General features: G+C 37.3%; 1 protein-coding gene across 3 annotated transcripts in view; it reads left to right on the top strand.

The window, feature by feature from the left end:
* The window catches only part of ARHGAP42 (Rho GTPase activating protein 42), a 272,863-nt gene that overhangs the window by 213,862 nt on the left and 38,854 nt on the right, over positions 1-20,147 (top strand). For all 3 annotated transcript variants that reach the window (XM_067567915.1, XM_067567908.1, XM_067567923.1), the window contains exons 8-17: positions 1,068-1,197; positions 5,478-5,578; positions 6,362-6,471; positions 7,495-7,573; positions 8,532-8,571; positions 13,359-13,421; positions 15,191-15,265; positions 16,549-16,633; positions 17,834-17,892; positions 18,766-18,871. In XM_067567915.1, the coding sequence (XP_067424016.1) occupies positions 1,068-1,197; positions 5,478-5,578; positions 6,362-6,471; positions 7,495-7,573; positions 8,532-8,571; positions 13,359-13,421; positions 15,191-15,265; positions 16,549-16,633; positions 17,834-17,892; positions 18,766-18,871 (848 nt within the window). The remainder of the gene's footprint in view (positions 1-1,067; positions 1,198-5,477; positions 5,579-6,361; positions 6,472-7,494; positions 7,574-8,531; positions 8,572-13,358; positions 13,422-15,190; positions 15,266-16,548; positions 16,634-17,833; positions 17,893-18,765; positions 18,872-20,147) is intronic.

Raw genomic sequence — 20,147 nt, 5'->3', positions numbered from 1 at the left:
GAATCCATGCTTCCTCTCTTCCAAGTGCCTCAAAATGGATTCCTTAAGGACCTGCTCCATGATTTTTCCAGGGACTGAAGTAAGGGTGACTGATCTGTAGTTCCCCAGATCCTCCTCCTTCCCTTTTTTTAATATGGTTACTATATTTGTCTTTTTCAAGGCAGACTGTGTGCAGTTCTCTGCTTAATTATCAGATTCTACAGCTGCTAGGTTGCATGCACAAATGCATGCTGTTACAAGGAGGAGGGATAAAAATTGTTCTCGTTAACCTCTGAAGTTAGTACAAGAAGCAATGGGCTTAAACTGCAGCAAGTGTGGTTTAGGTTGCACGTTAGGAAAAACTTCCGAACTGTCAGGATGGTTAAGCACTGGAATAAATTGCCTAAGGAGATCGTGGAATCTCCATCATTGGAGATTTTTAAGAGCAGGTTAGACAAATACTTGTAAAGATGGTGTAGATATTATTTAGTCCTGCCTTAAGAGCAGGGGACTGGACTAGATGACCTCTCGAGGTCCCTTCCAGCCCTATGATTCTATGTTCTCGTAGGCAGAGACCGTATGCTCTCTTGACACATTTCTGCCCATCTAAATTTGGCTTGATCCATCTTTAAATAAATACCTTGTATCTAATTATACCATTGGCATGGTCCTATCAAATGAATTTTCAGAATAAAATGTTCTTGGTGGGTAGGTGTGGCCTGGGAGAGATGGTAGACATGGTGGTGACTGAAAGATAAAATGACATCCTTTCTGAGGTTGGTGACCTTCTGATAGAAGAATGCTCTTATTCTTAACTCTGAATTTCCTTGACTTTTGTGGGTTTAAATCAAGGTTTTCGGTGTTCCGTTGACAGTTTTAAAAGCACAATAATGAGGGTAGGGTATGTCAGGGGTTAATAACTTCAGTTCCTTTGGATCAGCATCCCTCTTTGTTTAAATGTGACTGTACTAGCATAATTCATTGTATTAGTGGAGGTATTAATAGTAATAATACCTCTACTTGTAGTCTTAGATACTAAAGGAAGTAGTAAATTATTGGTGTGGTTTTGCTCTTTTGATTTTCCTTAGACACGAAATAATTTTGAAAGTACTAGGCAGGAAGTAGAGAAACTGATGCAGAGAATGAAATCTGCCAGCCAGGATTACCAACCACCAAGTCAGTGGACAATGGAAGGCTATCTCTATGTGCAGGAGAAACGTGAGTAATTACATCTGTGTACAACCGGTATTTGAGGATTATCTTATTGCATGCCAGCTTTTAGGGGATGTCAATTACATTTTTCAGGGTAAATTGTAAGGCAGGTTTCATGTCTTGTTTATTCATTTATGTTTAAGGTCAGACTAGTCCACAGGGATACTGGGAACTCTCCCAGGAGAGGTCTGGCCCCAACTAGCTGGAAAAAAAAGTATCCGGATTAGGGACCTGTCTTTTTTTTTTTTTAACTGACAGACTGACCGCTCAGCACTCTCTTATGCCTCAAGGGGACTCCCTGCCACCACCTCTGTCTTCTGTCTCTTGAAAGTCAGCAGCCTTATGTTTCCCAAATGGCCCAGTGCCTCTACAAGATCCTCACGGATACAGGGGTGATCAAGGAGTTCGGGGGGAGGGGGTGGTAACTCAGGGTCCATTCCATGAGCCACTTGGGGGCAAAGCACAAGTTTGTACAGACTTAGAAGCAAAACAAAGTATAGCTTCTAATTTGATAGGTGAGAGAAACCACATGAAATACAAAGCAAAGGGAATCAGTGATTCCCTGATAAAGAGGTATAGATTTAGAGCTCATTTGCTTATACACAAATGATAAGAAAAGCCATTGGAATTAAGCAGGGTCCAAAGAGGTTAAACAAATACAATAAGAAGCTAATGGATTTAACAAAGAATACTGAGAGGAGTCCACCAATAAATCACAATGGGAAGGAGAAATAGAACCAGAAACCAGATGAAATGAACCTTAGAGCAGTTTGACCCAAACTGAAAGAGTGAACAGCCCTGGATGCCAAGCACTGAGGACAGAAGAGAGATAAAAGCTGTATGTATGTGATCTGTAGTATCAAATAGCACTGTTCAGAGCTAATCAAATGTAAACATCCTGGCTGAGTGAGCTGCACCAAGTTCATTATAACCCTTTCATAAAGCAATTTCAATCCTGTGTGCTGTGCAGAGCGCTGTTTGATGAGGGTCTGGCTGAAGCTGGAGAAATAGGGAGGCCATGCTTGAGATGATGTGTATGTATGCGTGCAAGTTTGATGTTCTAACAAATATGTATAATGATAAAATGCTTCTGTTTATTAGAATACAAATCCAATTTTGACCCATTCCTAATTTAACTTTAAAATACATAGCATTTGGGATTAGAATCTCCTGTATCATACCTGGTCTTACCCAAAGGCCAGTATAGATTCACTCCTGAGGATATCTACCTTCCCAGAACCATCTCAAGAGACTGTAGAGTCTAATAGATGATTGACTTTTCCATTGAAATCTTGGCCTTTGCTCCTGTGAACATATATGAGCAAAAAGAAGAGAGCCAATGTTCTGTTCTTAGTTAACCTTGCTGATTTTTAGCAGCAGTAGCGGCAGCAATGATTGTGGTTTGAGCAGAGCATGTACCCTTTAACTGAATAATAATAATAATAATAATAAGCAGTGGTTAAGTGGAAACTACACTGGGCATTATTAATGGGAGTGTAAGAAAGGAGTGAAATGTTGGGCACATGAAGTGTTTCATTAAATAGTGAGAGGCCAACTTGACATCCTCTCATTCAAAAAGGATTTGTTCATTAGTTTACTTTGGGGAAAAGTGAGAAGGTCTGTTATCTCTGCCTCTGAGATGAAGGTGCTAATTGTTTATTTCCTTATCATGCTGGCTTTAGCTTCCCATAACCAGTTAAATATGCTGTCAAAAAGTTGGTTTGGTTAATATGCCACGCCTGAATGTAAAACTATACATGTTTATTGCTAGTACCACACTAGAGGTTAAAGGTATTATTGCAAAAGAGGGCATAAAATGGACTATAAAACAATGAGATATTTCATTTCTCCCAAAAAGCAAGTTTGTAAAATGCTATAGCAAATGTATTGTAGAAATAGCAGTGTGAGTATGGAGTTGGAAGAAAGGAGCACTAGGTATCCCTCAGAATAAAGTTTTGATAATATTTGTAGAAGATGCCAAAATAAAATAAAATGGGATTTAAAATGGATTGTATTCATGTGGACAGTGGGTTACAAAGAACAAGTATAATGTCACAAATCAGGTCTGTTTTGGCTAAAATGTTCAAAGCTGAGTGTTTAATGTTTGCCTCCATAAAGACATATTTACCTACTCAAACACAAGTGGCCTGATTTTCAGAGATGCTAAGCATCCATAATTGCAGCTATAGGTACTCTGTAACCTTTCAATATCAGATAATTTGCCTAAATATGGTTTGAGAATTTTGGCCCTTCTGATATAACTTGAGAGTTGATGAAAATGTTGCCAGGATAAAAAAACATAGTGAAAGCACCATAAAAATGTTTTTATAGTTCAGAAGTAAAACAACCAACTTTTTTTTTCTGTTTGAGTATTTGATCTGCTGCTGACTCACCTTAATACTTCTCTGTGAAATACAAATGAGAGAGGCAACATTCTTTGGGCACACTTGAACGGCAGGCCATGCAAATTTGCATGGTTAGATACATAGATAGTCAAACATCTGACTGAGTTGACTGATGCAGCCTTTGAAAATATTGCTGCATTTGAGGATGGGCACTTTTACAAGGCAAATCTGTGGTTTCGGGAGTTAAATGTTAGTTTTTTCAGTTAAAACAAACAACCAAACAAACTTTTTACTTTCACAGTTATCTTAATTTAAAAGCAAAATCATGTGTCATGATGCATGTTGAAATTAAAAAGCAAAGGGTCATATTCTGCCTTCCATATGCCCCAGCAACTTTGTCTGAAATTAATTGGAGTTGCACACGTGACATGGCTCAAGGAAGCCATCTGACCCTTTCTTATTTTCTAATTCACTTTGTCACCAGGGCACTGTGGGTGTGGGGGTGTATTTGTACCTGCAGCTGTAGTTAATTGTGCTGCAGTTCCATGAGATTTTGCAAGCACAGTCCCCATCAAGCACAATTATTTGGATGAGCGGTGTCAGAAGTGCCTGTGGATCCTACAGAAAGTGGCATTGATTACTAAGCAGGTAGCATTCTTCCCTCTGAGGATTATGTTTGTGGCTAGGACTTCTGGGGGCATCTCTCGTGGTTCTTTGTGCTGAACCATTCTGATTTTTTTCCCATTGAGTAGTGGGAGGACTTGTCTGTCCTTCTGGGCACACAAGGGGAATTGTGGGAAGACATTGGAAAGCTATCAGCACTCAAATGGTCTAAGTGGGCGGGTTACTGGCATGAGTGTATGAAAGTGAGACCTGGGCTCTTACCTTCAGCCCTAGCCATGCCAGCTAACCTCAGTTGAAAGCATCACTAAATTCCTGAGAAAGGATTTTGTGTGTGCATCAGGGGTGGGATGGGCTACGGGTGTTCGACATCTTGGATAAGAGCCCAGACTATCTCTGCGATGAAGAAGTACCCTGAGTCTATAATGAACCAGTGCCTACAGATAGGATTAAGAATCGCTGTGATGCTGGAGGTGACTTCTTTAGGATTATTTATAAAATCAGGCCCCATTCATTGGGAAAACATGTATAGCTGTACTAAATAATCCTGTGAGCTCCTAGAGCCATTGCTTAGTGGTTCTGTTGGAGTGCGTGCAGTTATCAGTTTGTGGACTTTTAGGCAGTTCACGTTGTATTTGCCAATGCTAATTTATGCTTTCCTTTTAAAAAGAACAATATTTCTAATCCCTTTCTTTGCAAAGACATCCCCGAAATGTAAACCCACTACTAGAGTTAAGTTTGTCATGGCAGTTTTCCTTGCAGATGAATAATTTGTGATATTCTCAACTCCCAAGCAGTGTCTTTGGCAAGCACTCTTGAGAACTGAGAGAGGAGCTCTAAGGAAATGTGCCTTGACTTCATGATTCATGTCTTCAAGTCACTGGGTCCTCAACTATCCTTTGAGCAAATAAGGACCATTCTGAGGAAGAATGGTATGAATGCTGCTGCTCTTTTCCCAGTGGTGAAATTTTTAACCGTACCCGCAAGGCAGAGGTGATTGCAGTATGTTCACATACACATGCCATGCAGAATGTAACTTGTTAGTCTCTTAACTCTCCATCCAGCCAGTAGGGAAAATCCAACCCTAGGAGTTTTAAACTAGGCAGCCCAAAATTGAGACACTTGAAAATTAGGCCTAAATGACATGTCCAAGGTTCAGGAGTGAGTCAGGTCATAGCCGGAAGTAGAGCACGGGAGTTCGACTCCCAGACCTATCCTCAGGCACTCACACCAAACCATGTATCCATAACAGATGATAAAACTGTGGTAAAATGTCCAAACCGAGATTTTCTTTAAAAATGTTACATTTCTTTCATCTAGGACCCCTGGGATTTACCTGGGTAAAGCATTACTGTACTTACGATAAAGGGACAAAAACATTTACAATGAGTATAGCTGAAACAAAGTCTGGTGGGAAAGTGGTAAGTATTATCTTCACATATCTTTTAGAATATACATGAGATTCAGCTTGTGTATTTTATATTATCCAGTCAACATAATTATGAGGAAAAATAATATATTAGGGAAGTTAAGGTAAACAAAATGCCCTCTGTCTTCATGGAACAACAACGATTAATAATTTTTTTTATTATGAAAATAAAGGTCATTTTAAGTATTTGAAATGAAAATATCTACTTTTTCCATAACTCATTTATGTGGTAAATACAATATTATCATTTCAGTGAAATCTCATAACATGTAAGAAAACTACAACTCTTAGCACAGAAATATGAGTTAGACATCCTCATTTTTTATTGCTTGAAAGTTGATTGACCTTTAATCATATCAGATCTAAATATGTTGATATTGGGCCATTTTCAGACTTGATAAATACGGATAATTTTACTTAGCGAGAGAGTGACTTTCAAAGCAAACTTTCACAGTTAGACGTTTTATTAAATATGTTATGTGGAACTGTCTGAAGTATGGTAAACAATTATGTGAGAGTACAGAAAGTAATGTCTCTTACAATATATTTACAATAGAGAGAAAGATGATTGTATAATGGACGTTGTATACTTTTAAGCCCTGCAAACACTTACACACATGCTTAAATTTAAACATGTTTTGTGGGATTACCCATATGCTTAAATTTAAACAGAGTAGAAGGGCTTAAACATGTGTATAAATATTGACCAGATAGCAGTTTTATTACATCAATGTAGTCTCTGTGTGCTGATTTTCTTTTTTTGTATGACTTACAGAATGGCCTTGTCACAAGCTCCCCAGAAATATTCAAGCTAAAATCCTGCATTCGGAGAAAGACCGATTCAATTGACAAACGTTTCTGTTTTGATATTGAAGTATCTGAAAGGTTTGAGGGTTTTTCTTTAAGAACATTGTTAGTTATTTTAGTAAAATGTATGAAAATATGTTTACATAATAACTGTGCGCATTTAATGTCAAACTTTCAAAAGTGTGCTCCTAATGCCCAGAACCTAGTTTTCTATCTATCACAATTTACCATGATGCATAAACAAATTTGTTTTATTGGAAAACTTATACTCCATCTAAGGAGGCTGATTTTAGAATTTTGGCCCATATAATAAATATCTTTAAAAACACGTGCATGCATATGTATGCATTCTCGCCCCCCATTTCTCATTCTGACTCTGTCAGATAGAGAATATGTTTGGTCCACAATTTATAGTTGTATGTGAATGATGTGGAAGTTAAATATATTTCTACCTATTCAAATTAAGCTAGAGATATCTTATTTTTTTCCATATGGTGAAATAGCTGTACGAGTATTTCTCCAGGTACAACTGGAAATATTTAATTGTATGAAATGGATAGAAACAGTTTTATAGTATTTGGGGGGGATGCAAATACTCAGTGAAAGTTTTATCTTTTTTAAGACTTTTGGGATAGAGAACATGAGAGAAATAGTGGGTAAACATTATGGTGAAATAAACAGGATTGGTAAATTCACACTTATTAATATAAACCTTTCCTAGTCTTTCTCTGAGAAATATTTTATGATTACTACAATAATAATAGTAGTATACTATGGAGAAGTGTCACTGTTTTTGTAACATGTTCATTTTGCGGTGAATTTGGTGCTTATGAAAGATAAATATACCTGTAATCTGAAGTCGTATATTAATAGAATAAGTAAAATGCATTCATTAGCACCACAAATTAGAGGTGGTGGTATGTTGGTGAAAAATTAGTCAGTATTTGATGTCCCTCTTTTTCACAAATATGGGCAAAACTGTAAATAATTATGTCTAGACTAGATCATTTTTCCTGTTAAAATCATCTTAAATACAAATTTTGGGAACTGGTTGAAAAATTAATTAATATGTTTTAAATTATATATATTTTGTTTTAATAGACATGGGATCATAACACTACAGGCTTTTTCAGAGTCCAACAGGAAACTTTGGCTGGAAGCTATGGATGGAAAGGAACCAGTAAGAAAATTTGTTATATTATTTATTATGAGTTCAGATTTCTTACATACAGAAGTGAAAAGAACAAATTGCTGTGCTTCTCAAAATATCTCAAACACTTTACATAAACTTTTACAACACTATGCATTCATGCAAATGGTATTTCACCTGGTGTATGGACAAAACTGATAAAATAAACACGAATCTTAAGATAATCATTAAATTAATAGTAAAGCAGAAAAAATAGTGTATTTCAATCTGTATTCACACACTGAGTCACTTACATCAGTTGGGATATTGACAGTCGAGCCAACATCATAGTACGTTGGCACAGGGTTCATGGGCAAAGACACAATTTGTGAATTTGTGCTCTGCAGACTCATGAGAGCAAGTCATCTTATGGGTGATGCCTTTGAGCATCAGTATCATCACCTTTAAAGGTGCTGCAGAGAAAAAAAACTGTGGTGGAGGCTAGTAGGTGATAACGAAAGTAGCTCATCGGAGATTTCATCCTGCCATTAACCTACACTTGAGAGTTCCATTGACTACAGTAAAGGTGTGCCATAGGTAGACCCAGAAGGAAAAAAATGATTGTTCAGAATTATGAGCTAGATAGTAGTGGTCTCACAGAACTGGTCCAATCAAGGAGTAGGACTGAGAGTAAACAGCATTCACATCTAAGAGTACAGAATCTACAATTCTGGCTACTCACTAACATCTCTCAGGTACCCAGAGGCATATTTGAACTGAGCTCTCATAAGAGAGACTGCCTGCTAAAGACAATATTTTAAGTTTTATGCTTGTCAAGCTTGTTTTATTTACTATATAGTCATTGTAATGGCAGGAGCAAGGCTTTTCCAAAACAACATGGTAATGCAAAATGTGTTGGCACTAGCTGGAGAGCTCTCAACCAACCTGACACTAAGAAACTTGCATTTCAACAACACATATTAACTTATTACATGGTTTTCTTTTTCAGATTTACACTTTGCCAGCCATTATTAGCAAGAAGGAAGAAAGTAAGTTTTTCTTAATTGTGTAAAATTGTTAAGTATACCTTGATTTCTATAATGTCCTTGTGTTCAGGCATATTAGGTTACAAATTACATTATTATATTTTTACATATTGCCAAGAATTACTCTTTTCTGTCAAGCTGCAAGAAAGCCCATCCTGTCTCAAGGGTCAGTTACATCAGGTGTGAGAAAATCTTCAATTTTTATATTATAATCAAATATAAATTGGGAGAAAATATAATAAGTCATTCTTCTTGGTAAACTGGTTCCAAATCAGTACACTGTATATAATGTCACTTATAGTTCTATATAGAAAAGTGTATATAAAATGAAATAGACCACCTGCACTCTGACATAACAGCATGTGATAACATTTGTATGGTCTTCGACATAGGGATGTTATGGCTTTTATCATGGTGATGGGCAAACATTATGTTATCATGCAGGTACTCCATTATATTTTGTGTCTGTGTACGTGTCATATGTGCAGATACATATATTATTATTATTCTTTTATTCCCATCCGTCAACTCAACAATGGGGCCAAATGAATGGGGCCCAGCACTTTCTGCCCATTCAGTTTTCTTATTTTGCGATTCCACTTTTGTGCCACATTTCTCTTCACATATTCTTCTATTTCTTTCTATTGTTTGCTTATGCAGTTGTTTCTGTCTTTCTTTGGTTAAAAGTTCCAGAGAGGTAGTAATGTTAGTCTGTATACAGCAAAAACAATGAGAGTCCTATAGCACTTTAAAGACTAACAAATTTCTGTAGGCATAAGCTTTCGTGGGGTTGCATTGGGTTGCAGCCCATGAAAGCTTATGCCTACAGAAATGTGTTAGTCTTTAAAGTGCTACAGGACTCTTGTTTCGGGGGGGGGGGGGGGGTCTTTCTTTGCTTTCTCTGTTCTCTCTCTAGTACGCCCATTGTACTTAGCTCTAAGAATTTAGTCCTCTTCTTTTATTCTCTTTCAGCTTCCTACATTTGTCACTCAGTTGCAGCACTTCATCCATTAACCATCTTGCTCTCCTTGCTTTGGCCTTGTAGCCCAACACTTGTTCAGCTGCACTTGTAATCCCATTTTTATACTGTTCCATGTTGTAATATGCCCTGGGGTGGAACCCTAGTACCACTTTTGCTCTCCTGCCCAGGCTGTCTCCTACCCTGCTATGCCAGTGAAGAGCAAACCACCCCAGACTATGTTCACTCAGCCATCAGCATGCAGAGGCACACCCAGCTAAATTGCATGAAGGCTTTCCCAAGCCACTCATGAACTTTATATAGGGAGACACCAGCAAATCCCCCCAACTCCAGCCTTGCACCCCAGAAATGTGCATTTTACACTGCCCAAAACTTTCTTGAGTAATGCAAGCTCCTTATTTAGCTCGCCACTCCTTCCAAAGGTCGTGGACACGCCCCAGCCCTGTAATCTGAATAGATCCTTCAAGCTCTTTAGACAAAGTCACTGTCTTCGATTAAATGTCAAAATAAGTCTATTAACTAGAGAGAGAGAGATTTTAAGTGATTCAGTGGTACTGGCGTAGACGATTAGAGTTGGTTACAAAAGGAAATAAAAAAGCAAAACCGCAATCTCAATCCTAAACTTTACCAGGCTAATAATTCTGAAAGCAAGAGGATTTCTCTCACCCAAAACTTCACAGCAGTTTATGCTAACTGGAACACCTTCCAGTTAGGTTCAGACCTTCCCAAGACATTCAGTGGAGATCTCTGTTTTCCAGATAATCTTGCTTCCTTGGAAAAGAGGCAGGCACCTTGGTGATGTCAATGTCCAAACTTCTTCCTAGATTCAGGAAAAAATCTGGAGTTAGGCATCCTACATTGTGTACATGCTCAAGCAACTATCTTTGTTTACGACTCCTCTGCTGAAGAATAGCTAGGGATGGTCGCTTTATACCAGGCTGAGTGTGGGTCATTGTTTTGTTATTTCTGAAAAGGTAGTCTGTGGGCGTTTCCCAGACTCACAACATGTAACAACACCTCCTAACTTCATACACAATGAAGGCGTACACATTTAAATAGGATAATGAGTTTCAGCAAATCATAACTGTTCAAGTGATACCTCACAAGACACACTTTATACAAAATGTCATAATTATGTACAAGTGATAGATATGTGAGTACATAGGGTAACATGAGGTGCAGTATGTCACACACACCTTCGATGTTCATTCTTCTTCCACTTGGAGGCATGCTGTTTTTCCATCTGTCTTCTTTATGTTTTTTCCTGGTATCTGGCTCTTTCAGTTTTTTCATGGTGTAGGTCTTAGTTCTTGGCACTTTTTCAGTTGCTCTCAGCCTCAACCTATTGATTCCAGCCCTGATTTATTATCTGGTTCAATAACAGCCACAAATGATCTGCGTAACAACAGACTTGATTTCCATCTGTAATGATTCACAAGTACAAAGTCTGTCATGTTCTTTATTTGTCCATCAGAGTATATCCATATCCACTTCTTCTGCAGCTTTTTTTTGTTAAAATAGCATGTTTCTTATCATCAGGTTGTTGCTTAAGAAAAAATTTAGTAGCCTTTCTACTCTATTACATTTTCTTCACCTAATCCAAATATGCCTATTGCTCCAACCCAGAAATTCCAGACCACTTCTACTTTTGCATTCAAATTTCCCATCACCGGTAATATGTCTTGACTTGAAACTTTTTATATTTCTTTCTTTAGATCATTCCAAAAATATGTAATTTCTTCCTTGAGTGCTCTTGTAAGTGCAGTGGATTTGATTCTGAAACTCATCTTCAACATACAAGAGATATCAGGTTAAATGCCATAAGAGCCTGGTTTACCTTTGGTTTCAGCTCCAAAGGAATGCTCTCCTTGTCTCTTACCAATGTCAATATCCAGCATTCACCATCATAGAATTCTCCTCTATCTTCCCGTCATCTCTTTTCACATAGACCAATGATTTCCCACTCAGATCTTTTCAACTCCTGGATTGTTACTGCAAATGCTCCAGCCCGGTATAATGTTTTTATATTCCATGTTCCAATAAACATTTTATCCTTCAAATTCATCACGTACTTCCCCGATCTGTGTGTTGTTATACATACTTCACATACCTCTTACCCCCGTCTCTGTTGCTGAGCAGTCAAGCTGAACCCATGTTTGTCCAGACGACAACTGAGCCAGCATATTTTCTTTCTCTTACCATTCTTCATTCAGGTTTTATGGTCCAGTATTCTATCATGAATTCTGGCTTTGTGATTCATCAGTGTATTGTAATCTGCCTGCAACACTGCTTTAAGCTATCCACTAGCTTGCTCCAGCACCCCATTTCCACCAATGTTATACTATGAAAGTTGTTTTGCTGGCTTTGCGTTAGGAGACTTAGGTGACTTGGAGAGCCAGATTTGCCCTTTCCCTAGTGTTTATCACCGCTAGCTGTCCTCACTATGTTTAGTATGCCAGCCAAGGCAAGATCCCAGGGTGTGGTTCTGCAGTACACACACAAAGTGACTTGGAGACACTAGTGAGAGCTGAGTGAGTCACCAGGGCCAACTGCAAGCAAACCACACCTTGTGGATGTGGCTATCTACCATCTTTTCAGCTCACTCCACACATACGTACCTACCCCCACAAACACACACATCACCCCACCTACACATTTGGTTAATTGGAAGCCAATGTATATGGTCTTTTATTTGATGGTGATTATTTTAATTATGATGAAAATGCTGCTTTGAAATGTTTTTTAATTTAGCAAGTTAGAAAAATGAGCATTGAAGACACTCAAATCTGAATACTCATTTGTATTAACAGCACTAATTAAAGTCTTTAGCAAATGGTATTTTCCTACATTTCAGCAATTTTAATTTTGTGAGTGATTATCTTTTTTGATTTTACCTTCACATGTGAAAGGATGTTGTGTTCAGTTTAATCTGACATTTCAGCTTCCCCTAGAGGTCATGTTGTTTTCTTTCAAGTGGTTGGTGTATAATGTATAAACCCCAACAAATTCCTCCAGAGCCTGCCCATCAGTAATTTTATCATAATGCTTGTTTGTTCAGTCTACTTTTTCTAGGAATTCAAATCAAGAAAATTAACCTTGAAGCCTGTGATTTTCAGTGGAGCCTAAGGAAGTTAGGCATTTAAGTCCATGGAAATCAATGGGAAATGGGCACCTAACTCCCTCTGGTGCCTTTGAAAATCCCAGCCATAGTATATAATTTATTAAGATACAATAAAACATCATAAAATACATTGTTCATGTCATAGGTCCTCGTCCTAGAATGCCTTACACACGCTCATTTTTATGCAATGTTAGTAGTCTCACTTAAATCAATCAAAATTGATGGGACTATTCAGTGTGTGAAGTTAAGCACATGTGTAATTCTCTGCAGAGTTGGGGCTATAAACAGCAAAGTATTGAGCTGAGGGAAAGGTGTCTAGTAGAAACTGTAGGCATCTGTGTTTGGTTCGTTAGAATGTGCATCTTCTTATAGAGAGGCATGCTTTCTGCTTTACAAAGTTAAGGTACCATACTTCTATTTCTAACAGATGTTAAAGTAATGTGGTTTCGAAATATGCATACTAAAAATATAACAACTAACACCCGGTGGATATACTAATGAGTAGAAAGTTTGGTTGCATTCTTTTTGGATAAAGATGTAATTAAACAATAATATAAAGAATAGTTACTACCTCTAGGTACTATGCTCTTAGGGGCAAATGTATATGACCCACATCTGATCCTAACATGAAGATGTATCTAAACACAAAGGCATATTAAAGAAAATAATGTATTTTTCTTCAATTTCTAGTGTTCTTAAATGAAGCGGGTTTTAACTTTGTGAGGAAATGTATTCATGCTGTGGAGACAAGAGGTATGTATTACATTACACTATATATTACATAGTGTCTGACAAAGGTTACTTTACGATGCTTAAACAGAAAATATTTTCCAAGTGCATTTTGGTATTTATGTGTCACTCAGCTTGTATTTTTCACAGCTTTTTGTGCCTGAAACACTGTTGCCAAAATCTTCCCTAAAGACTCTTTAATTTATCATTTAAGTATAAATTATAACAACTTCTTGTTTAAAAACAAAACAAAACACACTTTTCTGTTATTAGTCAACTTATTTCTCAGTTGTACTTAATACACATTGAGACAAACTTATCCCTAGCATAACTTCCTTAACTTTATTTGCCTTACAACAGGCATACATTTCACTTATTGTTTATCCTTTGTTTGTGTTTAATAACTGAAATTCAATAATAGGAAATGTATATACTATATGGGAAGAACAACAAAATAACAGTCTAGCTGTTGCTGATATAGTATTTCACTACTCATAATAAATCAGTCCTCAGTTATCCCTAGGTAACCTTGCTGAAACAAATGAGGTCATCTGCTTCTTACTGAGAGCAGAATTTAGATCATTATGTTCAAAGGGGCAATAATAATAGAATCATTTTTAAATGGTAAATGACAAATAGACAAAATTTAATTACATGAAAATGAAAATTAAATATATGCATTAGGAATGATTTTCTAAACAAATTGGCTGAACTTAAGAAGCATCTTCCTGTTTAGGCTTTTGAAATTGTGACAAATTATAATTGGTTTTTCTCAAGGTTCTTCAGAAAAGAACTTTGCCATGGTTACACCTAAGAACTCTGGATAGTAAGAGGTGCTAAGGAAAAAAAAGGAGATCAAATCAAGACTTGTTTCTAACTCGATTTTTTTTTTTTTTTTTTTCCATAGCTCAGTATTGGTTTGAAAATCCAGCTGCAGTTCATGAAATTCCCATCATTTGAATGCTGAAATATAATACTATAAAAGCCTGAACTAGAACATTATCCACTAGATTTTCCCATGCTATTAAAAATATTCTTTGCATTTGGGCCATGCCTGTCTGAATCATTTGAGGACAGTTGGGACCAAAGGCTGTCTCTTTATCTTGTTTTGGGGCTCAACAAATTAAAACAATACAGTCATTCAGCACTGAGAAAGTATAGTATTATAGTACTATTGTACTGCAGATAAACAAGGAAAACACTAGACTGGGCAGATATTTTAGGTAGAATTGTTCAGATCTCCAGTAAAATCTGTACAAAAAGTTAGCGGTTGTAACTGTCAGCAGCATTTGGGTATGGGGGACATTATTATATTGTCATTTACACTGATGTAAATTCAGAGTAACTCCACTGAAGTCACTTGTCTTACACAAGTTTAAATGTCTTGGTAAGCAAGAACAGGGCCAAGGCCTGAGGACATATAACTTACATGCCTATAGAGTGCTTCTGGGCCTTATTTTTCATCTCTCAGACATCATTCCGGTGTCTGCTATTGTGGCGCCTTTTCTTGAGAGTCAGACAGAATGTTGGGCCCTGTTGTGGGGTTTCAGTTAATTAATGTGTAGCTAAGATTTGTTTATAATATATTGTGATTTCAGTGGAATATGTCTGGTAATGTCCCAAAATGAGGCTAAACAGTCCAAAGTGGTGTAGAGGAATTTAGCTGCATAACTGCCTGTAAATTATGGATGGTTAAACCATCATAAACCATTTTGAATATTTATTCCCAAATGTCTTGCCTATGTGTCTATTATATTAACATGCTGGACATTATCCTGTATTTTTCCATGTAGGTATCACAATCTTGGGGCTGTACAGAATAGGAGGCGTAAACTCCAAAGTGCAAAAGCTGATGAATACCATATTTTGTAAGTTTTGAAATATTTTGCATGAAAAGCTCTAATATTCAACAAAGACATGATGGACATATTTTCCTTCACTGCCTCTGCTCAAAAATATGTGTACAATAGTAAGTTTAGTTTGCACTTGCAATAACAGGTGGCAAATAAAGTGAGTAAGTATTCAGATAGTTAGCTATGCATGTAACTGGCCACTCGCACACATTGTTACTCAGTTTGTGCAGACATTCATGGACATGGCATACACAGAGTATGGATAGATGTTTCACATTTAGTTTAATTTGAATTTTTACAAAAATTAAACAGGACCTATGTCCAGAGCTCTTAACACCCATGTCACAAATTACAAGGGGAAAAATAGTTTTACTTCTCAGTGATCAACAGGACTATGAAACACAAAACTCCCCTCCCACATTTAATCAAACACTAACTCCACAGCAGCCTGTATAAATAAATGTACATTGCAGTGTGACCCACTGGTCAACAAGCCCAGGCTATTTTTGGACCTGTGCAGGAAAGCTGGCTCCAGACCTGAAAACACTTTGCTGCCAGCCCTCTCTTTTTATTTGAGGAGGATCCTACTTGAGTGTGTCTGCTGACTGTGGCTGAGGCGGTCTGGCACAAGGAGAGAGGTAGTCTCTCACATAGCAATACGCCATGAACTCTAGGTCTTTACCGGTCAAAAAGAATATCTTAAATTCTATTCAGAAACAAATGGGCAGTCAATGCAAATCATGGGGCACAGGTGGAAAATGCAGACAGTTGAGAAAAATGAGGTCCATTGAATTTGTTTATAATTTGCAGCTGAGATTATCTAAATACATTTATAAATCCCTTTCTGCATTTAATTGTAATGTTCAGTTTATTAGATCTGTTTTTCGAGACATGGAATACCAAACATTAGATCTGTATATTATACCAACCATCAAGTTATAACTCATAGTTTATAACATTCTTCTTCTTGGGGTCCTGGAGTTTCACTTATCTTGCTAACCTGGATATACATCAAAACCAAAGCAATTGGCACCCCCTGTATCACCCTGGGTTTAGTTTCCTTTTGGAAGTTGTGCACATAGTTGTGATGTCTGTATACTAGATGCTAGTTTATTTTTCTGATACTTGACAAAAATTAAAAGATTTCGACATATGTTTAGGTTGTTAGTTAATCTGGATAATAAAGTAACCATAAGAAATTAACACCTGAGCTTTCTATCTTGTTTAAGTGTTGTGCTGCTTTCCTAACTAATCTGCTAGTCAAAGTATAACACATTCCTAATTCAATTTTCTACCAGGCCCTAAATCTCCTCCAGATATGGATATTGATATGGACCTTTGGGACAATAAAACAATAACAAGCGGACTAAAAAACTACCTCAGGTGAGGATGATGCTCTGCATGGAGCTCATATTTCTTTCATGTCCCATTTATTCTTATTTGTTGATATTGTATTACATCTCTTTCACTCCCTTAGAGCACTAAATATATATATATATATAAATAAAATATTCTAGTATATATAATATTCTAGTGATTATTTACATTAATGAATCTGCATTTGATCATGCTATCTATCTGCCTTGCTGCTGAATCAGTTGCGTTCTGTGAAACTCTAAATTTAGAGGAGGATAAGTAAATTGCATTTGTGGATCTGTAAATCCTTTATCCAAACTGCACAGTATGAGACACTAAATCTTTCTAATTGTTAAATTCTTTATCTAAATTGCACTGCATGATATCTCACTAATTTATTGTTAGAGCCGGGTAAAATCATGGCTCCCTGCATAAATGTTAATTCTCATTTCATATCCTATGATAGAGGTCACTTTACGGTGATTGGGAATAAATATATCCCCAAACAATTAGCAAATTCATACTAAACCTTCAGCAATTTAGAAACACTTTAAAAATAAGGGTCATGATTTTCTAGAATGATAGTGATTTTGGGGTCCTCAATTTTTGGGCGCCAATTTGTGGCACATTAAAGGGACCAAGTTTGCAGAGAGTAGGTGGTCAGCACTTTCTGAAAATCCAGACCTCTTAAAATCAATCAGGTTGGTCGCCTAAAAATGGAGGCATCAAAAATCACTAATCATTTTGAACGTCTTGGTTAGGGTGAGGTTGGTAGGGTTGTTACTTCTGCAATTTTAAAATAAGAAATGGCAATAGTAATGTTTTTTTATGACTGAAGACAATTCATAGATTGCCTTTTGAATGACTAGTTTTCCTAATTCACTGGATGGAGCGGGACCAGGGGCCAAGCCGGGAACCGCTGCTGGCAGCCGGGGCCAGGGGAGGTGGGGCCATGGCCAAGCCAAGGCTGGAGCAGAGCTTGGGGCGGAGCGGGGCAGGGTGGCGCGCCTTCACCACCCTGCATGGGAGCTGGTCCAGGCCCTGCCACCCCTTCCCCACCCCAAACATTCCTCCGTGCCCCACCCCCCCAGTTTGGGGACCTCTGTGCTAAAGTGAGGGGCATCATATAAAAGCATATTGAAATAATAGCAATAGCAATAAAATATGGGAAAGGATTTAAAAGAGTAATACGTTTTCTAAAATATGTTTTTTACATTTTATGATCAGGTGTCTTACGGAACCACTGATGACCTTCAAGTTGCACAAGGATTTCATTATTGCCGTTAGTAAGTGAAACACTAAAGAAATTAGTAAATATTCAGGAGAGTAATGCTCTTTTAATCTATCTCTGACTCCCTCTCTCTGAAGAACTTTTCCCTACAATATATCTTCCTGTGTTTTCTCCACTTTTGTTTCAAATGACCCAGGCAATGATTTAAGTTGCTGTATTTCAAGAGATCTGAAATGATACATACGTGGACATTATTATATATTTGTGGTGCATGAGCACCAATGGACCCCAGTCATAAGTCAGAGCCTCACTGTGCTGGATTCTGTAGTAACATAATTAAAAGACAGTCCCTGCCCTGAGTTGCTTAAAATCTAAGTGGTCATGTGCATAATATTCTCTCCCTCCCTCCCTCTCCTACATACACACAGAAAACCTCTGTTAAAAGAATATTAAAAGGTTGCAAAGTCAAGCACTCAAAAGTTAATAAATGCCAGAATTCAGGTAGCCTGTGCAAACTTAATTTTTAAAAAAAATTTCTGATACTCACAAATACATAAAGTGCTAATTATCCCTGTCTCTCCTCAAACCATCATAAGAATAAATATAAAGGGGGTTTAGATGCTTTAAGAATCATAGGGTCAAATCCTGGCTCTGTTGAAATCAATGGCAAAACTCCTGCTTGACTTCAGTGCGGCTAGCACATTTCACCCATTGTTTTAACTGAGTTTATTTGAAGTACAGTTCTCAGAATGTTCATGTAATAAACATATATTAATTGTACTCATATTTTTAAAAGGCCATTTTACCAGAATGGTTGTTTGCCTTATTGTAATGTGTAGTGTGCCTTAGTGTAGTGTTATTGACACCATCCTTACACACATCTTTGCATGCACCTTAATCTAATGACATTCTCATTTTTATTTAACAGAATCTGATGACCAAAATTACAGAGTTGAGGCAGTGCATGCACTTGTTCATAAATTACCAGAGAAAAACAGAGAGATGCTGGACATCCTAATCAAGCATTTGGTCAAGTAATTCCACCATTATTTTTGTCTATTTGGTGTTGGCAGGGGGGCAGGATCTTGGGTGTGGGTTTCTTTTTCCCCCTTTTGTTTGTCAATATTTGAATAATCACGGGGTTTTTTAACCTGAAAAGATAAGTACTTGAAAATTACATCAGACTTGTAAAATGCAGGACAAAATTTTGTGATCAACAAACTGCCAAATAGAAATAGAAATTGGACACACTCAGAGAATTTTAAAAGATTAGTGAGACACTATTTTTCTTTGCAGAAACCATGTAGTTAGACCCTATTATACCATGATCTTCCAGGTGTTTTTTATTCTGTTGTAGATTATCATTTCAGTCCATGTGCCGGGTACAGATGTAAGGTTTATTTTGTATATCATTCTCCTGATCACCTCTAGGGCCTTTTTAAATATAGATACATTTGCGACCCTCCAACCCTCTGGAAAAGTAGGTGTTTTTAATGAGAGATTGCCTATTTTTGTTAGTAATTTGGCAGCTTTATAAGTAGGTCCCTTCAGAACTCTTGGGAATAGATCATCTGGATCTAGTGACTTCACTATTTTTTAAATTATCAATTTGCTCCCACACCTTTTCTTTTCTGACTGTTCAATCGCTCATAGTACCACATACTTATTACCAGAAAAGAACAGGTCCAAGGCAACTATGTCCCCAGTATCTTGTGTGATAAAGACTGATGCAAAGAAATAATTTAGTTTCTCAGCAATGTCTTGCTCTTCCTTCATTGCTCTCTTTAGCCCCTGACAGTCCAGAAGACTTAACCGTTCTTTTGCAGGCTTCCTGCTTGTGATTATTTAAAGAATCTCATCTTGTTGATTTTTACACTTTTGGCTATTTGCCTTTTAATTTCAGCTTTCATATCTTGTCTGCTGTAATTTACACTCCAATTTATTGGTTTCACAGATTGCTTGGTCATCCGCTCTTCTTGCTTTGTTTCTCCTTTCATCTCCTCCTCCTATCTTGTGTCTTTTTACATAGTGTTGCCTGGTGGTTGTACCAGGAATGATACCCCCCTTCCTGTGTAGTACAGCTCAAAAACCTGTTGATTTGAATGGAACTGCACATGTGCTTTAAGTTCAAACATATACTGAAATGTTTTGCTGGCTCAGGTTAAGGTAGAGATTTTCAAAAGCACAGGTGGCATTAAGGTGCCCAACTCCTATTGAAAGTCAGCAGGAGTTAAGCACTTACTCGGCATTTATGCCTTTTGAAAATCACCACTTAAGTGTCTTCTCTCTTTTTTCAAATCCCTCCTCAAA

This window comes from Emydura macquarii, unplaced genomic scaffold (assembly GCF_026122565.2).
Source record: "Emydura macquarii macquarii isolate MOO-44397 ecotype Brisbane River unplaced genomic scaffold, CSIRO-AGI_Emac_v2 contig_318, whole genome shotgun sequence".
In the NCBI taxonomy this organism is placed as follows: domain Eukaryota; kingdom Metazoa; phylum Chordata; order Testudines; family Chelidae; genus Emydura; species Emydura macquarii.
This window is presented reverse-complemented; position numbering and strand designations above follow the sequence as displayed.